General features: G+C 50.7%; 1 protein-coding gene across 3 annotated transcripts; it reads right to left on the reverse strand.

Annotated features, from left to right (window-relative positions):
- Positions 1–671: 671 nt before the first annotated feature.
- Positions 672–22,996, reverse strand: NPHS1 (NPHS1 adhesion molecule, nephrin). Of its 3 annotated transcripts, XM_058279268.1 has the most exons (29): positions 22,527–22,996; positions 22,219–22,434; positions 22,020–22,142; positions 21,685–21,813; positions 21,101–21,182; positions 20,632–20,735; positions 20,325–20,452; positions 20,069–20,240; positions 19,731–19,888; positions 19,424–19,568; positions 19,212–19,336; positions 17,636–17,822; positions 17,326–17,455; positions 17,065–17,237; positions 16,480–16,620; positions 16,259–16,399; positions 15,637–15,758; positions 14,580–14,751; positions 14,328–14,484; positions 14,081–14,232; positions 12,112–12,223; positions 11,847–12,028; positions 9,299–9,355; positions 4,692–4,811; positions 4,528–4,552; positions 4,344–4,419; positions 4,103–4,196; positions 3,890–4,005; positions 672–1,385 (listed from the first exon to the last, which is right to left on the reverse strand). In XM_058279268.1, the coding sequence occupies exons 1-29, from the start codon at positions 22,627–22,629 to the stop codon at positions 1,254–1,256; spliced, it is 3,774 nt and encodes a 1,257-aa protein (XP_058135251.1). In that variant the 5' UTR covers positions 22,630–22,996; the 3' UTR covers positions 672–1,253. The 3 variants fall into 3 exon arrangements, with proteins under 3 accessions (XP_058135251.1, XP_058135250.1, XP_058135252.1); XM_058279267.1 differs by having other exon boundaries at positions 19,424–19,888; XM_058279269.1 differs by lacking the exons at positions 672–1,385; positions 3,890–4,005 and having other exon boundaries at positions 4,126–4,196; positions 4,284–4,419; positions 19,424–19,888.
- Positions 22,997–24,635: the final 1,639 nt, after the last annotated feature.

The raw sequence follows: 24,635 nt of genomic DNA on the forward strand, positions 1-24,635 counted from the left end.
GCTGTTTTTTTGCTGTCTGTATCCATTTGCTGTGTGATCTTCTGTATCTATTTCTCTTTTTGACTTCTCTTCTCATCTTTCTCCTTTAGGATTCAGAGGGATTAAATCCTGGGGACCTCTGATGTGGAAAGGTGTTCCTGTCAATTGTGCCACCTCAGTTCCTGGTCTCTACTGTGCTTCAACTTGACTCTCCCCTTTGTCTCTCTTTTGTTGCATCATCATCTTGCTCAGACACCATGTGGGTACTCAGCGGGCACTTGGCTCACCACGTGGGCACAGGTTCACCGTTCAGGCACTTTTCTTTTTCTTTTTCACCAGGAGGTCCCAGGGATCGAATCTGGGTCCTCCCATTATGGTAGGCAGAGGCCTTGTCACTTGAGCCTCATCTGCTTCCCTAGAGCCTGTTTTTTAATCACCTTTATTGAGGACTAATTTATATACCAAAAAAAATGCACCCATTCCATGAGTTTTGACAAAGCTATGTATCCATGCACCCACCACTCCTATGATGATATGGAATATTTCCACATCACTCCAGAAACTTCCCCGTGCTCCTTTGCAGTCATCCTCTGATTCTCAAGGCCCCATATAACCACTCATCTGCTCCCTGTCACCAGAAATTCACTTTGTCTCCTCTATAATCTCATATAAATGAAATCATACAGTATGTATTCTTTGTGTTTGGCTTATTTTATTTTTGATAGTCTATGTTTATATGTGTGTCATAGTTTATACACCATGTTTTAGATAACTGTAGAAAATAATAAAACAAGGATGGATAAGACGTAATAATGGTTCACAAATTTCACTTATCGTTACCTCTTTCAGATAAAGATGAACTCAAAACAAATTGAGTTTTAGTATCTTTTCTCACTTCTGAATATTTGACTCTAAAAAACATAAAAACCTCCAAAGGAGCTTTTCACTTTTGATATGTCTAGTACAAGTAACTGCCCCTTTGGGAAGTTTGTGATAAGTCTGAAAAGCTGTAAAGGTACCCCTGACAGTTCCTGAAGCCAACCCCATGAGGAGCCTTGTTTATATTTTGACGGCAGCTTCAATCATCTTCTGTGTCCTCTCTTGAAAAAGTCGAGTCCCTCTGTTTCTTTTGGAGCTCACTTTTCTTTCTTTCTTTCTTTCCTCTTTTTCTTTTGGAACTCACTTTATTTGACAAGTTCAGTCCAGGCTGGAATGAAAAAGACCATAGACGTTTTCTGTCCTGGGGGTGTGGGAAATGGATGTTGAGAAGACCCTCACACCAGATGGCCCCTCAGCTCAAAGGGTAGAGGACCAGGTTCTGCTGTGTCCAAGTCTCCTGCCACCTTGTCATAGATTCCTCTTGGATCCCCGTACTTGTCCTCAGGCCAGTGGAAGCCATAGGGTCCCTGGCAGGCAAGAGGTGGAGTTAGAACCATGAAGAGATACCCTGTGGGTCATCACCATAGGTCTGGGGGATACACATCCATGCTCAACTTCTCAGATAAAAAAAGGTTTTAACTTTTCATTAGGGAAAATGTGTAACATCTACAAAGAAGAGAGAGATTATAATGAACTCCCACTATGAATGCCCATGACCTAGCTTCAACAATATCTACCAATGGCCAATTTCAATTTATCTATACCTCTATCTTCTGACCCCACTCCAGCTAACTGGATTATTTTAAACCAAGTGCAAGATATCCTATCATTTCATTCATAAATACCTCAATCCATCCCTCAGAAAAAAATTTAATGTCAGAAATATGATGAAACCTTCAATGGGAATTGCGCAATATGAGTATGATTCTGTTAGTCCTATGAATTTCCAAAAAATGTCCCCATCAAAATAGAGTAGAAACAAAGACCACACAGGTTGGTCTTTACTGGGATGTGTCTTGACCTAGGGTTGGGAGAAAATGGTTGTTTTAACTTGGTGATCTTCAGAACAGATTGTTCCATGGGCCAAATCTGGCTTGCACCTGTTTTTGTACTGCCAGAGAGCTAGTAATGGTTTAAATTTTTAAGTTGTTGGGGTGAAAAACAAAAGAGTAGTACTTTGTGGCACATGAAATCAAATTCCAGTGTCCAAAGACAGTTTTATTGGAACATAGCCACCCTCATTCATTTATGTATTGTATTTGGCTACCCTCACACCAGAATGGCAGAGCTGAGTAGTTGTGAGAGAGACTGGATGTCCCGCAAAGCCCAAAATACTTACTATCTGGCCCTTTACAGAAAAAGCTTGCCAATACCATTATTAGAGGGCACAAATGGTCCAGCACCGTGGACAGCGTTTCACGAGGTTAATTTCCATGCTAGTCAGGAGCTTAGATCTGAGGATGGTGTCCCACCAGGGACAATGTTACAGAGAGGAATCTTTAGTCCAGAGGTGCCAGAGCATTAGCCAAGGCCACACAGAAAGTCAAGTGTTCTGTCCCATCTCCCTTTCTGTGGGGTAGTGGGTGGGTGTTACTTAGTGATTGAAGGACCTCTTTGTGGATTTTGCCTGCCCAGTCACGATCTTCAATTCCCTTTGGGATCTCTGTCCCTCACCCACTCTCAGTCCACTGAGAGTCCAGTCCCTTCTCCCTGATGCCATGGGTTGGCAATGACCCAGGCCTGTCCAATTAGCATATTCCATCCCCTACCTCAGCACGGTTTCATTGATGAGTATGTGACCAAGTTAGGCCAATAAGCATCAGCCCTAGAACTTTGGAGTTACTGGAGAAGATGCATTCTCTTTCTTTGGGGGTTTATAAGATAGTAGGATACATACCTGGACTTTATAGGGGAATCTTTAGAGGGAGGGAAATCCTGGGCCTAAAGACAATTCTACTCCTTCCTTCCCTTCCTTGTACCTGGTGTTTAACCACTGCTACCCTGACTTTTTTTTTTTTTTTTTTTTTTGAGAGCCAAGTTTGTATCATTTCTTGCATTTGGAATAGTCTTCAGTGGCATCTTTGGCCTGAGATTCTTTGCCATCATTTCTAACAATCCCATAACTGCAACCAACCACTTTATAAGGGGTCTCCTCTAGGTTGATTTTACAGAGTCCTACCCATTCCCCTGGTTTCTCGTCATCCACCTTAATTAGGTTGAGTTGGTGCTCAGCATAAAGGTCCTCCACCAACTTGAGATACATAAGCTCATGACAGTTGGATGCAAGCACACCAAGTTGGGCATGGCCCTTGTTTAAGGTTTCGGCAGCTTGGTAGGCTCCATGCGCTGGGCCGTCGTGGACGAGGGAGGTCTTCAGCACCTCTTCTAAAGCAGAATTAATGTCCATTACACCCGCAGCAGCAACGCCTTCCTCGGTCATAACGGTGGGCTATGGGTGGAGTCGCATCTTGAAGGCACCTGAGCCTCTGCCTCCACTACCCCCTGACTTTTCAAAGAAATGGGCTAAAAACATTCTATCTCTCTGCATAACCAGTGTCGTGGAGATGACTAATTACCCAACAAAATACATTTCCACGTCCCCCCTTCTTCCACAATAATAGAATTGGAGCCAAGCATACAGCTGCCAAGCTAGATTCCATTTCTGAGCCTCCTTTGCAGTTACGTGTAACCATATGACCATGTGAAATGTGAGCAGAAGTGATGTTCACCATTTCTGGACCTGAGCCATAAGGCAGGGTTGTGCTGAAACCCCAGTGATCTGGCCCATCCGCACAGACTTAGACCACGTGCTGGGAGACAGCAGAGGAAGACAGAGAAAAGAACTTAGGTTCCAGAACAAACACGTGCAGCAGGCCCATGTCTTTTCTGAACGCTCTGTGAGAAAGAAATAGACTGTCTTCTTTAGGCCACTGGCTTGTGGCTGGACCTCTGTTACAATAGCTAGCTGACCCAAACTCATACAAGCAGTAGGCTATGGGTTTCTGGCATAGACTGATACAAGTCTCCTCACCATCTCCACTTCATCATAGAGGGCTCCCCAGGCTCTAGGTGGGTCATACAGTCCATCCACCTCATCGTACAGGTGCTCCGAAAAGGGCACATCCTTCTCTTCAAGACCTGGGAAACCTGGAGTTGGAGAGAACAGAAGGCATGAGCAGGGTACCTGGTCCAGATCTCAGGGGTCTCTATGGGTGGGGGGAATCCTGATGCAGCCACGACTCACCTTGGGGATAGGGCACCTCCTCCATCGTGGGAGGCAGCTGCGGGTGGAAGTCCCTCATGGAGTGATAATATGGCTCTGCATCTGACGTGCTGACCTGTCACAAACACGCACCCCAAAAACAAAGAGATAAAGCTCTTTCGGTCCTTTGACTCCACAGTTCCTGGAAAGGGCAACAATTAACCTGAAGCTTAAGGTGCCATTTCAGTGGCTGTCAGTTCCCGGTAGGGACCACCCCACCGACCATGGAGCTTCGAGTGTCCGGGTCTCCAGTCCACTGGCTCTCCTCGTACTCATTCCTGACCCGGTCCTCCCTCGACCTGCAAGGGTGGAGTTGTGGAAGACAGTTGGGGATTAACCCTCTGTTCCCTGCAACCCCCAAACCTCCTCCCTCACTGTCTTCCTTACAAAGCGATTTCCCCACTTACCCTGCCTCTGTTTTCTCTGAAATGCCTGAGGGGAAGAGGAGAGAAGAGGTCAGAGATTCCCCTCCAGTCCATCTGGCACCAAGGAGACCTTTGACATGCAGCACTGCTAGGGCTCCCCACACCCCTAAAACCTCCACCCTTGCAGGGGAAGGGACCCTCCTCACCCTCAGCAAGATGCCTCAGTCTCCGCCGCCAGAGGAATCCCCCGAGACAGGTGGCATTGGAAAGCAGCAGGAGACCCCCAACAGCAAACAGCACTGGCAGCAGGGGCAGCCCCAGCGGTCCTGGGCAGGAAGGTACCCCTCAGTAAGCACGGCCCCAGAGGGCCTCCCCAGGAAAGCCTGACCCTGACCAAGCAAAGCCCCTTGTGACCAGCTGAAGGTCTATTACGAATCCCCAAAAGAGAAAGATTATGTTTCTTAACTAATCCATTCCTGTGGGTGTGAGATCCTTTTTTTTTTCTTCAAATTTTTTCCACATAATGCTACTTTATTTTTTTAATGCTACATGAAAAAATATGAGGTCCCCACATACCCCCCAACCCCCTCACCCCACTCCTCCCCCCATAACAACAACCTCCTCCATCATCATGAGACATTCACTGCACTTTTTTAAAAATTTTAATAATCTTTTATTTAACCTCATACATTCAAAACAAAATTTCAACATCTAGTTAACATAAAAAATTACTCGGGAAACGGACTTGGCCCAGTGGTTAGGGCGTCTGTCTACCACATGGGAGGTCCGCGTTTCAAACCCCGGGCCTCCTTGACCCCTGTGCAGCTGGCCCATGTGCAGTGCTGATGCGCGCAAGGCGTGCTGTGCCACGCAGGGGTGTCCCCCGCGTAGGGGAGCCCACACGCAAGGAGTGCACCCATAAGGAGAGCCGCCCAGCGCGAAAGAAAGTGCAGCCTGCCCAGGAATGGCACCGCCCACACTTCCCGTGCCACTGACGACAACAGAAGCGGACAAAGAAGGAGACTCAGCAAATAGACACAGAGAACAGACAACCGGGGCGGGGGGTGGGGTGGGGTGGGGTTAAATAAATAAATAAATCTTTTAAAAAAAAATTACTCATGAGCTATTTTACATTTTTTGTACTAAGTCTTCGAAAGCTGATGTGTATTTTACACTTGCAGTACTTCTCAAATCAGACACCAAATTTTCATAAGTAACGCTTGATCTGTATTGCTATTTCATAAACTTTAGGGTTTAAAAAATAGATTCACATACTCAAGTTGTTCCAAACATACTTCAAAGTTTTCCAATAACTGAATCAAGCATCGGTTTTTAAATTTTAAATTAATTAAAAATTCAGTTGCTCAGTCACACTAGTCACTTTTCAAGTGCTCAGCAGCCACATGTGGCAGTGTATATTGGATACCACAGGTGTATATGCTTCTATTGCCGGTTGTTCAGACATTAAACTGAAAAAAAGGAAAACGGGATACTACCTATAAGCGATCAAAGTGGCTAAAGGCTGTCTTGAACATAACCATCACCATGGAAAACTGGGATTGGCAATTTCTACCAAACCCCATTATCTATTACAATCTTTCTCTAGAGTTAACTAACAGCATAGAAGAAACTAGCTGGGCCTTAGAAGTTCTAAGACAGCAAACAGACTCTTGTTGCTGTATTACTTCAAAATCTTAGAGCCCTATACGTGCTAACAGCAGCACGGGGGTGGGGACAGGACATGCTTATATCTCAAGGAAAAATGCTGTGTTTATATAAATTGCTCCAGAAAGTCCTAAACAGCATTTGAAACCTGCACAATGAAGCCCACCAATTTCAGGGGGCTACAGCCTCTGAAGGCGCCTGGCCTTTCTCATTTTCGTGGTCCAGTGTCATAGCTGGCCCCCTTTTGGGGCCCACTTACCACCATCTTTATCCTTTTAGTGGGACCACGTATCTTCAAAATTCTAAGTTTATTTCTTCCATAATCGATGTCTTCCAAAAGATATTAATCATGCAGGGATTTCAGCCAGTTCTAACCACAGTGTTGGACCCGTCTTCCCTTAACCTCAGTAGAATAGCCAGAGAGGTTTACGCCCTGTCAGGCAGGGACTACTGCCTTAAGCAGCAGGAAGTAACCACAGAAGAATGATCACCACCCCTCAGCACCCCCTTAAGAATGAGGTTGTGGGAAACGGACTTTGGCCCAGTGGTTAGGGCGTCCGTCTACCACATGGGAGGCCCGCGGTTCAAGCCCCGGGCCTCCTTGACCCGTGTGGAGCTGGCCCATGCGCAGTGCTGATGCGTGCAAGGAGTGCCGTGCCACACAGGGGTGTCCCCCGCGTAGGGGAGCCCCACGCGCAAGGAGTGCACCCATAAGGAGAGCCGCCCAGCGTGAAAGAAAGTGCAGCCTGCCCAGGAATGGCACCGCACACACGAAGAACTGATACAACAAATGATGCTACAAAAAGAAACACAGATTCCTGTGCCACTGACAACAACAGAAGCGGACAAAGAAGAACACATAGCAAATGGACACAGAGATCAGACGGGCGGGGCGGGGATAAATAAATAAATCTTTAAAAAAAAAGGAAAGAACAATTAACAGCATCAAATGCTAGGAAAAGATCAGGAGAGATCCTTTTGATTGGACTACATCAGTGAGGAGTGACTCAGGTTGTGTCTCCACACTATTACTGGAGCTGATATAAAGGGACACACTGAGAGACACACACGGAGGAAAAGGGAGCTCTATGATACTGCTCCTGCCATGTGAGAAAGAGGCCTGTGGAAAACAGAGGAACCCCAAGGGCTGAGAGAGGCCCAGGAGTCTGGAACCAGCAGAACACAGAGGCACGGGAAGAGGCCCATGAAAGACTGGGCCCTCGGAGTAGCTCAAGACTGAGGAGATGAGCCATATGTCTGATAGTTCACAGTAGAACTGGGGAATAAAGCAGAGCAACTGAGACTGAGATAGGAGGCCCAGTAACAGACAAGCCCTATGCCAGTTTCCCACAGCTGACCTCCAGGAGATGGTGGATTCTGGAGGGGAAGGCAGAGACCTCTGCAGAGATCGGCGGCCATCTTGCTTTGCCACATGGCATCTCTGATGGTGCCATGACTTGGACATCTCAAGGCCTTGGGACTGTAAGCTTTTTACCTCAAATAAATCCCCTTTCAAAAAGCCAGCCCATTTCTGGTACTTTGCATTAGTAGCCCTTTGGCAAACTAAGACACCCCTCCTCCAAGTTCAGGAATGCAGGTTGGCAGGAGGTGCCATCCCCACCTCGTCTTGCAGTCCCAGTGCGGGTGGCTACATTCACGTCCAGCCGTTAGCAGTAGGCCCTGCTTCGGCCTGAGCCCTCTTTACAGACTCAGGAGGGCTCTTCAGCTCTTTACCTTACTCAAGACCTCCTGTGCTCTGGCCGCTGCCCACAACTCCAGCCTCGCCCACCAACTGTAGACTCTGGTTTTGGCCCCTCTGGCCACACAAACAAACCACTGACTTTTCCCGGAATCACTAAGGCAAACCCACACCTCCAAGCCATGGCCTGGCCAAGTGAAATGCCCTTTCTTCTCTAGAAATCTTCTAGGTACCCTTCAAACTCCTTTTCAAATGACTTCCTTTGAACAAAAGTCATCCCAGACAATATCAGACTGACTGAGGACAAGACTGAATCACTCTAGCATGTGTTCCATCTTCTGCACTCATTTTCCTTTGGGGAAACAGCCACTACCCACTCTTGGCCTATAAGACTAACAGAAGACTCCAGTGTGAGCCCATGGCTCAGCCTGCCCAATAAGAGCTCCCCTTTCTATAGTGGTTGGTCCAGTGACAGGCATATGACCCAGAACATTTAGAGCTCCTAAGGAGTGGAATGAAAGCTGGAGGTGCTGGAGGTTTCCTTTGCCCTCTTGATGGAAGAATCTGCCTGAGAAAGAAGTCATCCAAGATGAAGGCCAAGCCAGGAGAGGGCAAGAAACAGAGCCCCAGTGAAAATTTTGAGCACCTGAATCCAGCCACTTGGTATTTTCTATTTCAAGAGCCAAGTGACTCTTTTTATGGCCAATAACAGCTGAGTTTCTGACACTTGCAACCTCCTTCTCAGATTCTGAAGGGTATTGCTTGCAAAAGCAGTCATAATTCCCCTCCCTGTATCCACACCCTTGAGTAGGTCCCTCCCGCACTGACTTGCCCTGGCCAGTGGGACAACAGCAAACATGACAGAAGCAGAAACTGAACAGGACTTGTAAATTGGATCTTGCCCTCTCTTGTTGCTCTTGGGATTCCTGTAACCACCTCAGTGTGAATAAGCTGAGAAGTGGAGCTGGTTGATGAAAGATCTATGGCCCAGTTATCTCCATCATCTCAACTAACAGCCAGATGATTGGCCGACATGTGAGGAGGAGGCCATCTTAGATCCACCCTTCCCAGTCAAGCCACCAGCTGACAGTAGAGATCATTCAAGCCCGTCCAGACCAGAACTGTTCAGCCAGGCTCATAGAATCATGAGACAATAATTATTTGTTGCTGTAGCTCCCAGGTTTGGGGGTGGTTTATGCAGCAAAAGCTGATTGATTCCTCACAGGGCATGGAATCTGCTAATTCTTTCAGAATTAAACAATTAGGAGGGGAGCAAATATATCAAATTTAGGCAAGGGGAAGAGCTAAGGATATGGGTGGGGGCTGCAATGGCAGAGCTGTCTTAAAAAGGTGTGATGGCCACAGGCAGATGAGATGGGGCCGGAGACCAGAAGGTTCTATTCTCATGGGGGGGGGGGGGAACGGGTGGATTGGGGATTGAAGACTCACCTGCAGGTTGCTCTGTGGGCAGCTGGTGGTCAGGTTCTCCAGAAGGCTGAGCAAGGCCTGGTGGGGAGAAGAGACAGGTTTTGGATTAACACCAAGAATCTGGGATAAGCCTTAAATGTTTTTCAGCCTCCTTTTAAGCTTTCAGCCCACTTAGAGACTCCTGGGAACTGGTTCATGGCTTCCTAGGGATATTTCAAAAGAGAGCTAAGACTTGATGATATTAAAGGCAATAAGATCAATGGCAATTCTAATGCCAATAATAATAATTTATAATTAATAAATGTTTTGTTGTATACAAGGCCCTTTTAACTTGAATTAACAATTTTTGGAGTTAACCAAAAAGTAGCTGGGCTCTTAGGATCCCTTAATAGAGATTTTAGAGTTCTTGAACAAGAAAGGTGAGTGTTGGACTTTATGCTTTAGTGCTGAAAAGGAAGACTGGAATGGAAAAAATAAAATAAAAAAGAGGAAGGAAGATTGTAGAGATGGGGAAAAGACCTACTTTAATGGGAGAAAACAGCAGCTTTGTCAGGAAGGGGAAGACAGAAGGGGTTTCATGAGGCAGAGTAAACAGGCTGAGCATTCCCTGCCTAAAGGCATATTTTCAAGCTAACATATACAGAGCACTTACTTTGTACTTGGCCATGCTCTAAAGTCTTTAGACATATTAACTCATTTAATCTCACAACAGTTGAGATAGACTGTTTTTAGAAACTGAGGCACAGGGATGCTAAGCAACTTCCCTAAGCTCATACAGCCAGGGAGTGGCAGAGCTGGGACTTGAACCAGGCTGGTCTAAGCCAGGATCTGTGTGATTGGCTGCTACATGATGGTCCCTATCAAAATCACAATAGTTTACACTAATGTAAACCATTATCCATGTGGTGCAGCAGTGCTCAAAAATGTATTCACCAAATGCAATGAATGTCCCATGATGATGAAAGAGGTGTTGATATGGGAGGTGTGGGGTGAGAAGTGGGGGGAGTATATGGGGACTTCATATTTTTTTAATGTAACATCAAAAAAAAAGACACACACAAAAAATCACAATGAGGGGAGCCAATGTGGCTCAGTGGTTGAGCACCAGGTTCCTATGTTCAATCCCCGGCCCCAGAACCTAAAAAAAAAAACAAAAAAAAAAAAAAACGCCATTGGGAAGCAGATATGGCTCAAGGGATTTAGCTCCCACCTACTACACAAGAGGTCCTGGGTTCAGTTCCCTGTGCCTCCTAAAGAAGACAAGCAAGACAGTGAGCCGATGTGATGAGTAGGTGCAACAAGATGATGCAACAAGATGACACAAGGAGAAAAACATAATGAGAGGCACCTCAAAGCAGGGAGCAGAGGTGGCTCAAGTGATTAGGCACTTCCCTCCCACATGGGAGGTCCCGGGTTTGGTTCCTGGTGCCTCCTAAAAAAAAAAAGACCAGCACACAACAAAACAGACACAGCAAAATGCAAAACAACAAGGGGATGGGGAGAAATAAATAAATGAAATAAATCTTCAAAAAAAAGCACAATGTTCTCATTAGTCATAGTCAAGGAATTCGTCCATTTCATCTATTTGTTGTTGATAATATATCCTAATTATTTTCTAAACGTTTATAGAATCAGTAGCCATGTCCCCTCTTTTATTCCTGATATTGGTAATTCATGTTTTCTCTTTTTTTTTCTTGATCAACTTTATCAATATTATTGATTTGGGGAAGCAGATTTGGCTCAACTGATAGAGCATCCGCCTGCCACATGGTAGGTCCAGGGTTCAAACCCAGGGCCTCCTGATCCATGTGCTGAGCTGGCCCACATGCAGTGCTGATGCACTATCCCCTGTGTAGGGGAGCCCCACGCACAAGGAGAGCCCCACGCATAAGGAGAGATGCCCTGCGTGAAAGAAGTGTAGCCCATTCAGGAGTGGCGCCGCACACACAGAGAGCTGACACAGCAAGATGATGCCACAAAAAAGAGATGAAGTTTCCCAGTGCTGCTGACAAGAATACAAGTGGACACAGAAGAATGCACAGCAAATGGACTCAGAGAGTAGACGGGGGGGGGGGGGGGGGGGAGGGAAATAAAAATAAATAAATAAATCTTTTTTTAAAAGTATCGATTTGTTCTTTAAAGAGCCAGCTTTTGATTTCATTGATTTTTTCAACTATTTTCTAGTTCATTGATTTCTGCTCTTACTTCATTATCTCTTTACTTCTGTCTACTTTGAGTTTAATTTACTCTCCTTTTCTGGTTTCTTAAAAGAGAAATTTTGAACACTGGTTTAAGACTTTTTTTATCTAATCTAAGCACTTAATGCTATAAATTTCCCTTTTTAATTCATTAATTGTAGTCAGACTGTATAGTTTAGTGGCTAAAACTGGTCTCTTGAGATCATCTGTCTGAGTTACCATCTCCTCTGTCTTTTCCTAGCTGTGTGACCTTGGGTAGGCTTCTGTTTCTTTACCTGTAAAAGCAGAAAAATAACAGTCCTGCCTTTACTATGCTACCACGTACATCTTCTGAGGACCTATCCAACCTGTCCTAGACTGTCCTTTCTCACCTGGGGTGGTGATGGGGAGCTGGGTCCCCTTCTCAGCTGGTCCACTGTCCCCCAGGGCGTTGCTGGCCAGCAACCAGACCCTGTATCGCGTAGAAGGCTGCAGCCCACTCAGTGTGAAGGTGGTGGCCTGGGGCGGCAGGACATCCATGTAGAGGAACCCTGGAGTCCCCAAGGCCTCATACCTGCATGACAGGGAGGGTGGTCAGTTCAGGGAGTTGCCCCAGTCCTGTTGGCTGCCACCCCTTCCGCCTTGACTGGGACCCACCTGATGCGGAACCTCTGTGGCAAGCCCCCGTCAAAGCCAGGCTTCCACTCCAGCCCCACCGAATGGGGGGTCAGGCTCACCACCTTTAATCCCCATGGGGGGTCAGGGCGGCCTTGGAAAAGGGAGAGGGAAGAGGTCAGAGGATACAAACGGATTCTGGAAGATTCCTCCCAGGTTTTCCTTAATTGCAATTTTAAATATATTTATTCCTTGTGGCAGGTTCTTTTGTGCCTCCCCGCATCCATTCCCCTCATTTCTTCTGGCTACAGAGCCCTGAATCTCCTTTGGAGAACCCCACACACACACACATTCTCAGGCCACATGCTCCTGAGGGAGATGACTCGACTTCTACTGTATAGACATGTGACAACCGGAGTGTCACCCTGCCCTGTCACATGATTGGTTCAGGCCATGAAAATTATAGGACTTTCATACCACTGTTAGGAAGAGAAAAAATTCTTATTTCCCTTGAAAATTCTAACTGACTACCATGAGAAGCCTGAGAATAAAGCCAACAGTCATAGAGAAAAGCAGAGCTGAGAGAGGGAGAGATGTTCTGGATGACAGCTGATCCTAGATCCAGAGTTCTGAAATTTTTTTTTTTGCCTGGGACATTTTGATTTGGATGTTTGACCCTTGGGACCAAAAGCATCCTAACTAATTCATTCTTAAAATGTTTGTTCATTTGTTTCTTTGCTTTGTTCTATTCTGTTGCCATTTTGTTTTGTCTTGGATTTCCCTGAAGGTCCAGTGTGGCAGTCTGATTTATTTATGAATTCCAAAAAGAGATACAGATCATGTTTGCAAACTGGTCTATTCCTCCGGGCGTGATAACTTTTTGTTGTATTAGATTCGGCTGAGATACCTTTGATTAAATTATGTCAAGATTCGGGCTTTGATTTGACAACATCATTAGGGCAACTCAGTTTGAGTCCCCGCCCCCTTTGTGGGCTATATAAATGGACGCTCCATCAAGAACACGGAAGTAGGGAAGCGGACCTGGCCCAGTGGATAGGGTGTCCGTCTACCACATGGGAGGTCTGCAGTTCAAACCACGGGCCTCCTTGACCCATGTGGAGCTGACCCAAGTGCAGTGCTGATGCGCACAAGGAGTGCCCTGCTACACAGGGGTGCCCCCTGCGTAGGGGAGCCCCACGCACAAGGAGTGTGCCCTGTAAGGAAAGTCACCCAGCACGAAAGAAAGTGCAGCCTGCCCAGGAATGGCGCTGCGCACATGGAGAGCTGACGCAGCAAGATGACGCAACAACAACAAAAAAAGAAACACAGATACCCGTGCTGCTGACAACAACAGAAGTGGATAAAAAGAAGAACACGCAGCAAATGGACACAGAGAACAGACAACTGTGGTGGGGGGTGTGGGGTGGATGGGGAGAGAAATAAATAAATCTTAAAAAAAAACAAACACGGAAGTAGATACTTAGGAAGAGAGAGCTCCATAGATGCCAGAGGAAGAGGAGAGAGTGATCCTGCTCTCCCTGGAAAAGAGATGAGCCATTTGCCTGATAGTTTGCAGCTGAAAAGAAAAGAGCAGCTGAGCTGAGGAAGCCAGGAAAGAAAGAAACCCTATGCCAGCATGCAGGCTGAGATCAGAAGAAACTGGGCCCATGGAGGCTTAAGAAGAAAGGGAAGGCTGAACCCTCACAGCTATCACCTGCCATCTTGCTTCAAAACTTGGCAAATGACCTTGGGTGAGAAAGTACCTCTAATGGTACCTTAAGTTGGACTCTTCAGGGCCTTTGTAACTGTAAATTTCTACCCCAAATAAATATCCTTTATAAAAGCAATAGATTTCTGTTACTTTGCATCACTGCCCCTCTGGGGCTAATACATCCATTTCCCCTGAAGGCTGTCGGGACAAGAAAAACTCCATCCTTGCTCAAAAACACTACCAATCTGGGCCAACCAGGGAACATTCCCCCAACACCCCCACAGTCCCCTCCCACCATACTGATGCTGACGAGTTGAATGTTGGTGTGGTCCGAGCCAAGGGGGTTGGTGGCTGTGCACGTGAAGAGGGCATAATCCTGGGCTGCAGACACATTGGCAATGGTCAGGAGGCTGCTGTGGACCCCACCCTGATGGTACGTGTGCTCTGTGTACCTGGACAGCAGAAGGGGCAGGGTCTCAGGCAGGGGAACTAGGGCTGGAGCACCAAGTTTGGGGATGGACTGCTGTCTGGAGGTGCCTGGGCTCACCTGGGATCCTGGAGGTCCAGAGGGACCCCATTTTTGTTCCAAGTGAAGATGATATTGGGGACACCTCGAGCACGGCAGTGGAGGGTGGCAGAACTGGTGCTGTCTCCAGCTGCAGCCACCTTGGTTAGAGGAGTGGGGTGCTCCACCTGGGGGGCGACTGGGAAGGGTTGGAAGGTCAACATGAGATAGGAGGAGATGAGTGCTCCAGGTTCTGTGGTGGGCTTTGAAGTCTGGGGTTTAGGGGCTACTCACATCTGACAACAAGACGGACCAGCCCTCGGGCTGCAGGACCCACCCCATTATCAACAATGCACTGGTAAGGGCCAGCCTGGTCCAGCTTGGCAGAAAGAATCCGCAGATGTCCTGTGGATCCCTTTGATGTCATCTCCATGTCATCCAGGCCCTGGTTCTCTCCCTCTTCTCCCTGGAGGTCCACAAGTCAGGAGGTGGCCCCCACTTTTTATTCTCAGTTCCAACATCCCCAGAACAGCCACAATCACCCCCCACAGAACTAACAAAAAAAAATCATCCTGTCATCTACCATCCATTTATCCACCATTTATGCACAGATCCATTCATTCATCCACCATTCTAGCCAACCACTCATGCATCCATTTGTCCATACTTATCATACTTTATCATACTTGGAGCCATTCATCCACTCATGGATCCATCCATGTAACTATCCATACACTCATTTAAGCATACATCCATTCATTCATCCAACCATTTATCTCTCTTATATCCACCCAGATGGATATCCTTCCAGTTCTCGACACATTCACCCGTTCATTCATAAATGTGCAGAACCATAAATACATGCATCTGTTTATCCATTTATCCAGATACCCATTTACCCATCTCCTCATTGACCTTTCCATTCATCCATCCATCCATTAATCCATCATCTTTCTACAGACATCTTTTCCACTGATAGTGCATCAGTTTATCTATAATCTAATCTAGTTCATTTATCTACTCATATCGCTCATATAATTAACCACCTATCCACGTATCCATCCATTTACTTATCCATCTGTCCATTTATCCTTCCATCCACTCATTCATGCATCCACCTGTTCATCTGCCCATCTGTCTATTGACTCATCTACCCAGCCACCCTTGCACTCACCCAGCTATCCATCCACTCATCTGCCCATTCATCTGTCATTCAACAGTTAATAGTTTCAGGTGCATGCCCAACAAGTATATAGTTTTACAGGGTTACACAGATGCAGCTCCCACTCTCAAAGTCAAGAAACCATGGTCCCCAGCTCCAACCTCCCATCACCGAAGACTGGGTCCTCACCAGCCTCTCCCAGTTGAACATCTCTGGGAGGATGGGATTGGCATCAGCAGTGCAGACTATATCCACAGAACCTCCAACGTCCACCTCAGTGGGGTCCTTGAGGATACGGATTGTGGGAGCATCTGGAGGGGAGTCAGGGCTTGGAGAAGTCACTTGGGCCCAGATTGGCCATAGCAGGAGAGGGCCACAGGTGTGAAAGGTGTCTTAGAGGTGCCCAAAGAAGTTGTGGGTGTGGACACAGTAGGCCCCTTATCATGAGTACTTAGAGGGAGACTCTCAGGATTGGTGAGGCTGTCCTCAACCTCTACCTTGGTGCTCAGAGTAGGTTGGGAGGTCTTTCAGAATTGGGTAGGGGTGGGCCTTTCTTGGAGGGCTTGGCTTCCTGATCTGAACAACTCCCAAGCAGTCAGCCCCTTCCTGGCAGAGGTTCCACATTGGGTCGCCCTAGTGGGCAGGGATTCCATGGTGGGCGTAGCTCCACCAGGGAGTGTTTCCGGAGGGGGAAGGGTTCCAGAGTGGATGTATGGAGCTTCCACAGTGAGGAGACCCCTCAGAGGACAAGCATAATTTCCATGGTGGGCAGGGCTCCCAGAGCCCAAGGTGGGGAGGTAAGGGGGCTCACAGTGCACGTCCAGCCGCACCAGCGCTTCGGCCATGCCCTCTGAGTTCTGACAGTGCAACTGATAGAAGCCGTCGTCAGCGCGTGTCACATTCCATAACTGCAGAGCCCCTCCAGACAGGACGCGGTGCCGGGGACCACCAGCTGTGGAAGGCCAGGGTGAGGCGCCTACCAGGCCCTCGGTCCCCAGGACCTGCACCCGTTTCTAGCCTCACTTCCCGTACCTGGGCTGAGGCGATAGCCGCGGAAGGTCCAGTTGAAGGCCTCGGGGGCGGGGTTGGCGGACACAGACACTGGCAGCAGGGCCTCGCGCTGCTCCACCACGGTCACCACGAGCACCTGCTCCCCCAGGAACTCTGGACGGTCTGCGGAGGGGACGCGGCCGGAATCAACATAGTCGTTATCCGAGTCAGGGATGGATTCAAAGTCAAACATACTAGGTCAACGGTCAAAGTTGGGGTCAGGATTAAGTTAAAGTTGGAGACAAGGACACAGTTCCGTTCAAAGCTGAGCTCAGGGGTAAAGTTCAGGATAGAGGTTAGGATCCAGTTTGGGGAAAGGGTAGAGGTCAGAGTCAGGTTCAAGGAGGGAGGAGGTTGGGATGGGTCATCATCATCAGGAGTCAGGGTAGAGGAAAAGGCAAGAAGGGGGTTGGACAGGTGGAATGGGAGTTGGTGCAGGGTGAGAGATTAGGATGAAGGTCAGGAGAGGTTCAAGGTTCAGGATGGGGTCAAGGACAGGGTAAGGTGAGAACATATATGTTCAGTCTTACGAGGGGACTAAGAGGGGCTCCGGGCGGGCGCACATACACAGCACGTTGAGACGGTAGAAGGCGCTCACGGTTTCACGCAGCTCGGCGCTGTGGGCGCGGCAGGTGAGGCGGTGGCCGTGGTCACGGGATGACACTCGCAGAAGGACGCTCCTAGCCGCGGCGAAACCTTTGAACGGGGCGCCCCGGGGCTGCGCGGCCACGCCCTCCAGCCTGCGGGGGAGCCGAGGCGGTGCAGGAGTGAGGCTAGAGCCCTGTCACCCCCTGGACGGGCCGGGGCCGTGGCCGCTCGCACCCTCACCTCTCCCCTTCCTTGTCCCACGACAGGTTGACCGGGGGGTTGCTGCTGATGCTGACGCACGTCAAGTTCACCGCATCCCCGGGACGCAGCGCGGAGGCGTTGGCCAGGATCGTCACGTTGGTTGGGGGAACTTCGAGAGCGGGTCGCGGGGATCGAGGCTCAGGGATGAGCGGGAGGCCCGGCCTGCCAACGCCCGCGCTCACGCCTACGGCGCCCCGGTCCCGCGTCCCTTGCCGAGTCCCGCCCCGGTCCTGGCTCCGCGGCGCCCACTGTGACCCCCACCCCCGGGACCCGGTCGTGCGCTCCTCACACTGCACCACGAGCCGCAGGGACGCGCTGAGCTGGCCCGCTTTGCACGTGAACTTGGCCTGGTTGTCCGACGGCCCCGCGACCAGCACCAGCTCGCGGGTGAAAGTGCTGCCCGACTTCTCCAGGCTTCCCAGCTGCACCCGCCGCGGCTCCTGCGGCTGCCGGGGCTCGGTCACCGTGCGCGAGTCCTGCGGGCCGCCGCTGGCTGAGGGGCCTCCCCAGCGAGCGCCTCCCCACCAGCCCCGAGACGCCCCCCTCGGGTCGGCCCAGACAAGGCCTTTGAGCCCTCGAAGAAAAGGCGCCCCCAGCGGCGGCACAGGGCTCGGCTGGAGGAGCGGGAACTGGACTTGAGCCGCCCTGCCTGCCGAGTCTCCCGCCTGCCCCGATCCCTGTGCACCCGCCTGCAGCCCGCGGCTTCGCCCTCGCCTGCTCCCGAGACCTGCAGTTGTTAGTGCCCCCGCCCGCCCTCAGTCCCACTCCGCTCCTCAAAATCCATTCCTGGTACATTTACCCAACACTGCGTGTCAGGAAACTCCCTTGGGATTCCAAAGCTTGCCCAGAAGTTCGTTTTCTTTCCTAGACTTCTTTTTCTTAGAATTCCCACTTTCCTCAAAGGTTTCCCTTGACCTGTCCTTTAGTCCATTGTCTTTCCATAGATTTCAGAACTTTTCCGAATATTCTCTTATTTATTTATTTATTTATTTATTTATTTATTTATTTATTTATTTATTTATTTATTTATTGGAGGTACCTGAGTTCAGAATCTGGGAAGCAGACGCTCGGTCACTTGAGCTACATCCGCGCTGCATCCAGTCCCCGGAATATTCTCGTATTATCCCAGTTTATTACTAGAATTCTGTATATTGCACAAATTCTTGGCATGTTCCCAGAATTCCATCAAATTGAAATGGAATTCCAAAGGGGAAAAGAGGGAGTTTTTGCTTGGTGAGGAGAGTGTTTACAGATTTTTAAAAAATTTTAATGGAATTCCATGATCATTTTTATAATTCCTAGTATTTCCCCCCAGAATTCCCACTGGCTTTCTAAATTTCCAGTTTTTCTAGAATTCTGTCATTATTTCCTTTAATTTTGATGGAATTCCATTTTTTCACCCTCAAATTCCAAAAACTCAATTTAATATTAATGAGTTTTCAAAATTCTGTGAATTACTAGTCTTCCCCAGAGTTTCTGGCCTTTCCTTAGAATATCATTGTCATTTTTCCTTGAATTTCACATCTTTCTCTGGAATCTCTGCCATTTCAAGTGAATTCCTAGATTTTCATCAGAAATTCCCTTTTAATGAAATTCATTGCCTTTTCTTTAGATTTCCCAGTCTTGAATCTTCCTTCTTTTATCCTATAATCCTTACTGTTTTCCCAGAATTCCCAGCATTTTTTCAGGATTCTATTTCATTTTCATGGCATGTCGTGTCTTTTCCTCTCCCCCGCCAAATCTCAGAATTTCCAGTTCTTTTCAAGAAATCCAGAGGTTTCTAAGATTCCCTAAGACTCTGAAGCAGAGAAGGGGCCTCTCCCTTCTCCCATCGCTACTTACCCCAGAGCCCATGTGGCACCCACCTTGTACCAGGTGAGGAAGGGGTCCGGGTTGCCCCCAATGGCCAAACACACCAGCCTCACCCTGGTCCCAGCTCGGAGGCGCTGCCCCTCCAGGGGCCCCTCAATCCATAGCTTCTGGGCAGGATCTGGAGTGGGGGGAGAGCAAGGAAGAAAGGGCTTTTCTCTCGGGGCTGGGGCCTGAGGCCTGGGGGCTTCTTGGGGCGGGGGCTCACATTTCACGTTAAGGGTGAGCGACTTCTTGAAAGTCTCCTTGGTGAAGGCCTCGCTGAAGGCCTCACACGTGAGGCTCAGGCCGTTGTCCTCCCGCCGCGCCAGGAACGTCAGGTTGGACGTGGAGATGTAGCCGCCGTGCAGCCCCTGGCAGGCAGGCAGCGACGTCACACTGGGAGACCAGCAGAGCCGACATCCACCCCAGGTCCCCTCCTCAGGCAGACCCCTCAGTCCACCCTCCTCAGGAGCAAGGCCTCCAGGACCCCAGACTCCTCTTCCCTCAGACCCAGGAGCCAGCCCCCGCCTCACATCCGTGACCGCCTCTTCTGTGGGCAGCAGCTGCCGCCAGCCCAGCCACCATCGCAGCAGCACCCGCGGGCGGCTGGACTTAGTGACACAAGAGAGTGTCACGTTCTTGTTCTCAGACTGGATAGCAGATCCCAGGATGGTGATGGCACTGGGGGGAACTGCAGAGGCAGATGGAGAGGGGAGAGTCACTAGGCTGAGCTGGATTCCTCATAGCCCAGCCCAGACAGGGGAGAGGGGACAGCTAACAAGGTCTTTGGCATCAGACAGGCATGTTGGGGGCACAAACGTGGTTCTCTTGGGCATGGACTGATGGATAGGCAACTGGCACCGGGACTCACAGGTGACCTGCAGCGTGACCCCGTGTTCCTGGGTCCCCGCGGACACGCTGTTGTGCGCCTCGCAGGTGAGCCGTGCCCCGTGGTCATCCGGCCGCACGGTCATCACCAGCACGCTGCGGGCCACTGCGTGGATGTGCTCCGTGCCCCATGCGGTGGACATGGGCTGACCGTTCTGGGGACAGGGACAGGCCTGGGACAACTCAGGGCCAGCTCCTGACCCCCACCCTCCCACCCCCACCCCAGCCTCTGCCCTCACCTTCAGCCACTGCAGTGTGGCTGGCGGGTTCCCCCCTCGGGCCACGCAAGGCAGCTCCAAGCTCTGCCCTGCCCGCACGTGCCCCTTGTCCAGGCCTGGCCACTCGATGACAGGAGGTCCTGGGGGAACTGGGTAGCAGCAGTTGTTCAGGAGCAACCCATCATCCTTTTTAGCTCCGCACCCCACCTCCAAACCACTATGTTTTCCCTTTGAGCACCTGCATTCTCCACATCGCTGTGCTTCCCCAGAACCCCCAATTCCTGCTCCCCGTCCCCAGAGTCCCAAGCCAGCTCGGTTCCCTACTCACACAGAACATTCATGACGACTGACGCCCTGATGGGTGTGTCCAAAGCTGGGCTGGACCCCTCACAGACCAGTAACTGCCCATTGTCCAAACTGTGGGGTGTCACCCTAGGATGGGAAGTTGAGGTTCAGGGGTCAGAGTCATCATCTGAAATTGGGGAGGAGGGGAAGCGTGCAGAGTTGGGGATTTCAAGTCCCCACACCTGGTCTAAGTCTCCATGTGGACTCCCTCTGGAGGACAAGATCTGAAGGGTCAACAGTAAGAACTGGGGTCCATGCCTGGCCAAAATCTTTGTGTTTGAAATCCCAGGTACTGGAATTCCCATGAAGAGGTTTTGGAGGGTCACGGTGAAGAACTGGGTCTCAGAAGCCCACACCTGACCCAAGTTTCCATGTTTGAATCCCTAGGCTTCGGGGGTCTCATGGGGAAATTTGGGGCTCAGGGTTGGGAATGGGTGTCCCAGCTGCCACACCTGGCTACGGCCTCTGTGGTGTAGAGTTTCTCTTGGGACCCTGCATTCACATTAGCAGAGATACCGGAAATTGTTTGTCCACCTTGGGGTGAAGAGAGGGCTGGAGGGTTGCTGGGTTCCCAGCAAGGTGGAGCTTGGGGCACCCAGTGGACGCCCCTCCCTCCCAGTCTGGAGGAAATGGACCTGGTGTGCCAGCTCCATTCCCTCCACATGCCCCAAATGCTGGAGTCCTCGGGCTGCGTCCTGGGCCCTCCCCTCCCCTTTCTCCCTTGCTTGGTCATCTTCCACCCCCACGCCTCAGTTTCCCATTTATTTCCTGACAATGCCCACATCTCTGTCCCTGGCCTTGGTCCCTCTCCTGAGGCCCAGATGACAAGGCCCTGTGGTCTCCTGGATGACCCTAGCCCCCTCCCGACCACCAGGTCCCACACTGGCCCCAGTGCCTCCCCAAGCCTGCCCTTCCTCCTGGGTCCTCAAGGCAGGTATGGTATATTTTCTGGGAGCCCTAAGAGGGCAATAGGCAAGACCACACCCCTTTCCCACTTGGGGGCTTCACACTGCCCCACAAGTTCACCTGCACTCACTCTGGAGGAAGGTGATATCCGGTGCTGGCTTAGCATCCCCAGACACACATTTGACCTCGTACTCCTGCCCAGCTACCCAGGTGACCGTGCTCCCTGCTTCGGGGGTCAGCTGAAGCACCTTGGGGGGCACTGGTGAGAAAGGGCTGGGGGTAAGCCTCACCACGGAGAAGGAAATGAGGATTTGGGCTTTGAGTCTCCTTGCCCCTAGGTCCTGGGGAAGGCGAGGGCTGGAAGTCCAGACTCCTGGGTGTGGAGAAGGAGGGGGCTAGGGGTTGGGACTCCTGGGTCCCTAGGGGAGGCGAGACCCCTGGGTCCTGGAGGTCTCTCACCCATACCCAGGACAGAGAGGATCACTCCGGGAGCCAGGAGCTCAGGACCCGTCTCTGAGCGGCCGACCTGGCACTCATACTCTGCGTCGTCGCTGAGGTCACAATCTTCGATGTGCAGGTGGAATTCACCTGTGAGGGGGCGGGGCCCAAGGTCAAGGTCATCGCCTCAGTTGGTGGCCCAGGGTCTCAGGCTCTGCTCCCTTACCTCTGGCAGGGTCCCCCTCCAGGTGGTACCGCGGGAAGCTGGGGATCCTAGGGTCGGGGCCCAGGAGGAGCCCATCCTTGGCCCACTGCACTGCACTGCCAGGGGCGTGGACCCCGCACTGCAGAATGGCCCTGGCCCCCTCCAGGACCGTCACATTTTCAGGCAGAGCCCAGAAGCCTCGGCGGGGCAAGGCGGGGACCGGCGACTGGGCCAGGCCTGGGGATAGAGGGCAGACAGCAGAGAGGGCGGGGAACTGCCCGGGAGGGTGGGTGGGAGACGAGGGCCGCTTGGGACTGGGTGCCACTCACCTGTGATCAGCAACCCTGCCAGCAGGAGGGCAGCCCTGACGGGGGTCCTCAGGGCTCTGCATCCCCTCCCGGGCCCTCTGCCTGTGGCTGCCGCAGTGCTCATTGCCCCTGCCTCTCTATTTCTCTGTTTCTTCCTCTTCTTTTTCCTCTCTTTTCTGTCCCTTTCTGTTTTCCTCTCTCCCCGTGCCTCTTGTCTCTGCCTCTCTCTCCCTGTCTAAGGCAGTCTCTCTGTCTCTGAATATCTCACCCCCTGTCAGCCTCTCTCTGGTTCTCTTTCTCCTCTCCCCCCACCCCCCACCCCACCGCTGATCTCCCCACAGACCCTCAGGGAGGATCAGTTGCTCAGAGTCCAGCAGGCCCCAGGAGCCCAGGAGAGCTATGAGGCCGACATGGTCAGCAGCAGAGCGGGCCCAGCATTCCAACCAGCTGGAGCTCGTCCCCACCCCACTGCCTTCCCGGGGTCCCTTCGAGTCTCCAGTTCCAGACCTCTGCCCAGCAGGCTCCTCCCAGCCCAGCTGGAGCGTGAAATTCCCCGTCAGCACATGCCAGGCACATTCCTCGGCGCCTCCCCAGCCCCTGTGACCCCAAGGGCCTGGCTCGGGTTAGTGACAAGGAAGGAGGCAAGTCAGACCAGGGTGGTCCCAGCTCCGCGTAGGAGCAGAGAGCTGGGCCTGGCCTGGGGGGCGGGTAGGACTTCCGGGCTCGTCCCTGCCCTTGTAGGCGACCTGAACAAGTCCCTTCCTCCCTGAGCAGACATCAGCCTCTCAGTGACATCAGGGATCTCTGCTGGGGAGTGTGCAAGGGTGTGTGTGAGAGACAGGATGTGTGAGAAAGAGTGTAAGAGTCTGTGTATGTGTGAGGGTGTGAGTGTGTATGAGGGAGTGTGTGTGTGTGTGAGGGAGTGTGAGGGTGTGAGGGTGTGTGAGGGAGTGTGTGTGAGAGTGTGAGGGTATATGAGTGATGTGTATGAGTGTGAGGGTGAGTGTGTGAGGGAGTGTGTTTGAGTGTGTGAGTGTGAGGGTGTGAGAGAGTGTGTGAGGGAGTGAGTGTGTGAGAGTGTGTGTGAGGGCATGAATGTGTGTGGGTGTGAGGGCGTGTGTGTGAGGGTGTGAGTGTGTGTGAGGGAGTGTGGGGCATGAGTGTGTGTGAGGGCATGTGTGTGAGAGTGTGAGGTTGTATGAGGGAGTGTGTGAGTGTGAGGATGTGAGTGTGTGGTGGTGTGTGTGAGAGCATGTGTGTGAGGGTGTGAGGGAGTGTGTAAGAGTGTGAGGGGTGTGTGTGAGTGTGAGGGCATGAGTGTGTGAGTGAGTGTATCTGAGGGCATTGTGTGTGAGTGTGTGGCATGCATGTGAGAGTAAGGGAGGGTGAGAGAGTGAACTGTGATTTGCGAAGAGTGCATGTGATGGTGCAGGAGTGTTTCTCGAACTCTCTCTTGCCATGTCTCCCCCATTTCTTCTTTCCTCCCCTGTTCGTCTGTCTCTCTCCACTTGGCTTTTATCTTTTTGGCTCTCCCCGTCTCTTAAAGACCCTCCCTCTCTGTCTCAATGTCTTTGCTTTTTCTCTCTCTCTCATGAGATCAACATTTCTTCTGTCAGCCTTTAATTATTTCACTGTCTTTTTTCAATGCTTCTCTCTATATGCCTCTTTGTCTCTTGGCTTTTCTTTCTGCCTGCATCCTTACCTCAGTTTCCTGTCCACCCTACCTACTCTCTGAATCTCCCACACACCAGGAGCTCCATACGATTTGTTCCACCAGCTTTTGGCCGTGCCTCTTTCTCTTATTTTCTATCTCTGAGCCCTCCTACCACATCCTGGAATTCTGGCCACATGCCGGTCGGCCTGCCCTCCCCACCCCGGTAGGCGCACCTCCCCCCTCCACGTGGGATATGCTTCCTCTACCTGCTTATCTCCAGCGGAAATTGGAAACCCCCCACCTTTTCCATTCGGTCCTCCCCTAGGAACAATAGGAGGCCTCTGGCCTGAACCCCCACATCCTCGAGGCCCCCTCTAGTCTTTCTTCTTCCCTCACATCATTGACTCTTCGTCCTCCTCCCACACTCCCTGTCCCAGCTGCCCCCCCACACACACACCTTCTGGAGAATGGGCCGG

Source organism: Dasypus novemcinctus, chromosome 18 (genome assembly GCF_030445035.2).
Source record: "Dasypus novemcinctus isolate mDasNov1 chromosome 18, mDasNov1.1.hap2, whole genome shotgun sequence".
Lineage (NCBI taxonomy): Eukaryota > Metazoa > Chordata > Mammalia > Cingulata > Dasypodidae > Dasypus > Dasypus novemcinctus.

Bases quoted from the DNA above. Each gene is read 5' to 3' on its own strand.
- NPHS1 (XM_058279267.1), bottom strand. From the start codon at position 22,629: ATGAGCACTGCGGCAGCCACAGGCAGAGGGCCCGGGAGGGGATGCAGA. The intron at 16,400-16,479 runs GTACGGGAAGTG...GGCCTTCCACAG, and splicing joins CGGCTATCGCCTCAGCCCAG to CTGGTGGTCCCCGGCACCGC. The intron at 12,224-14,080 runs GTATGGTGGGAG...CCCTTTTCCAAG, and splicing joins CATTCAACTCGTCAGCATCA to GCCGCCCTGACCCCCCATGG.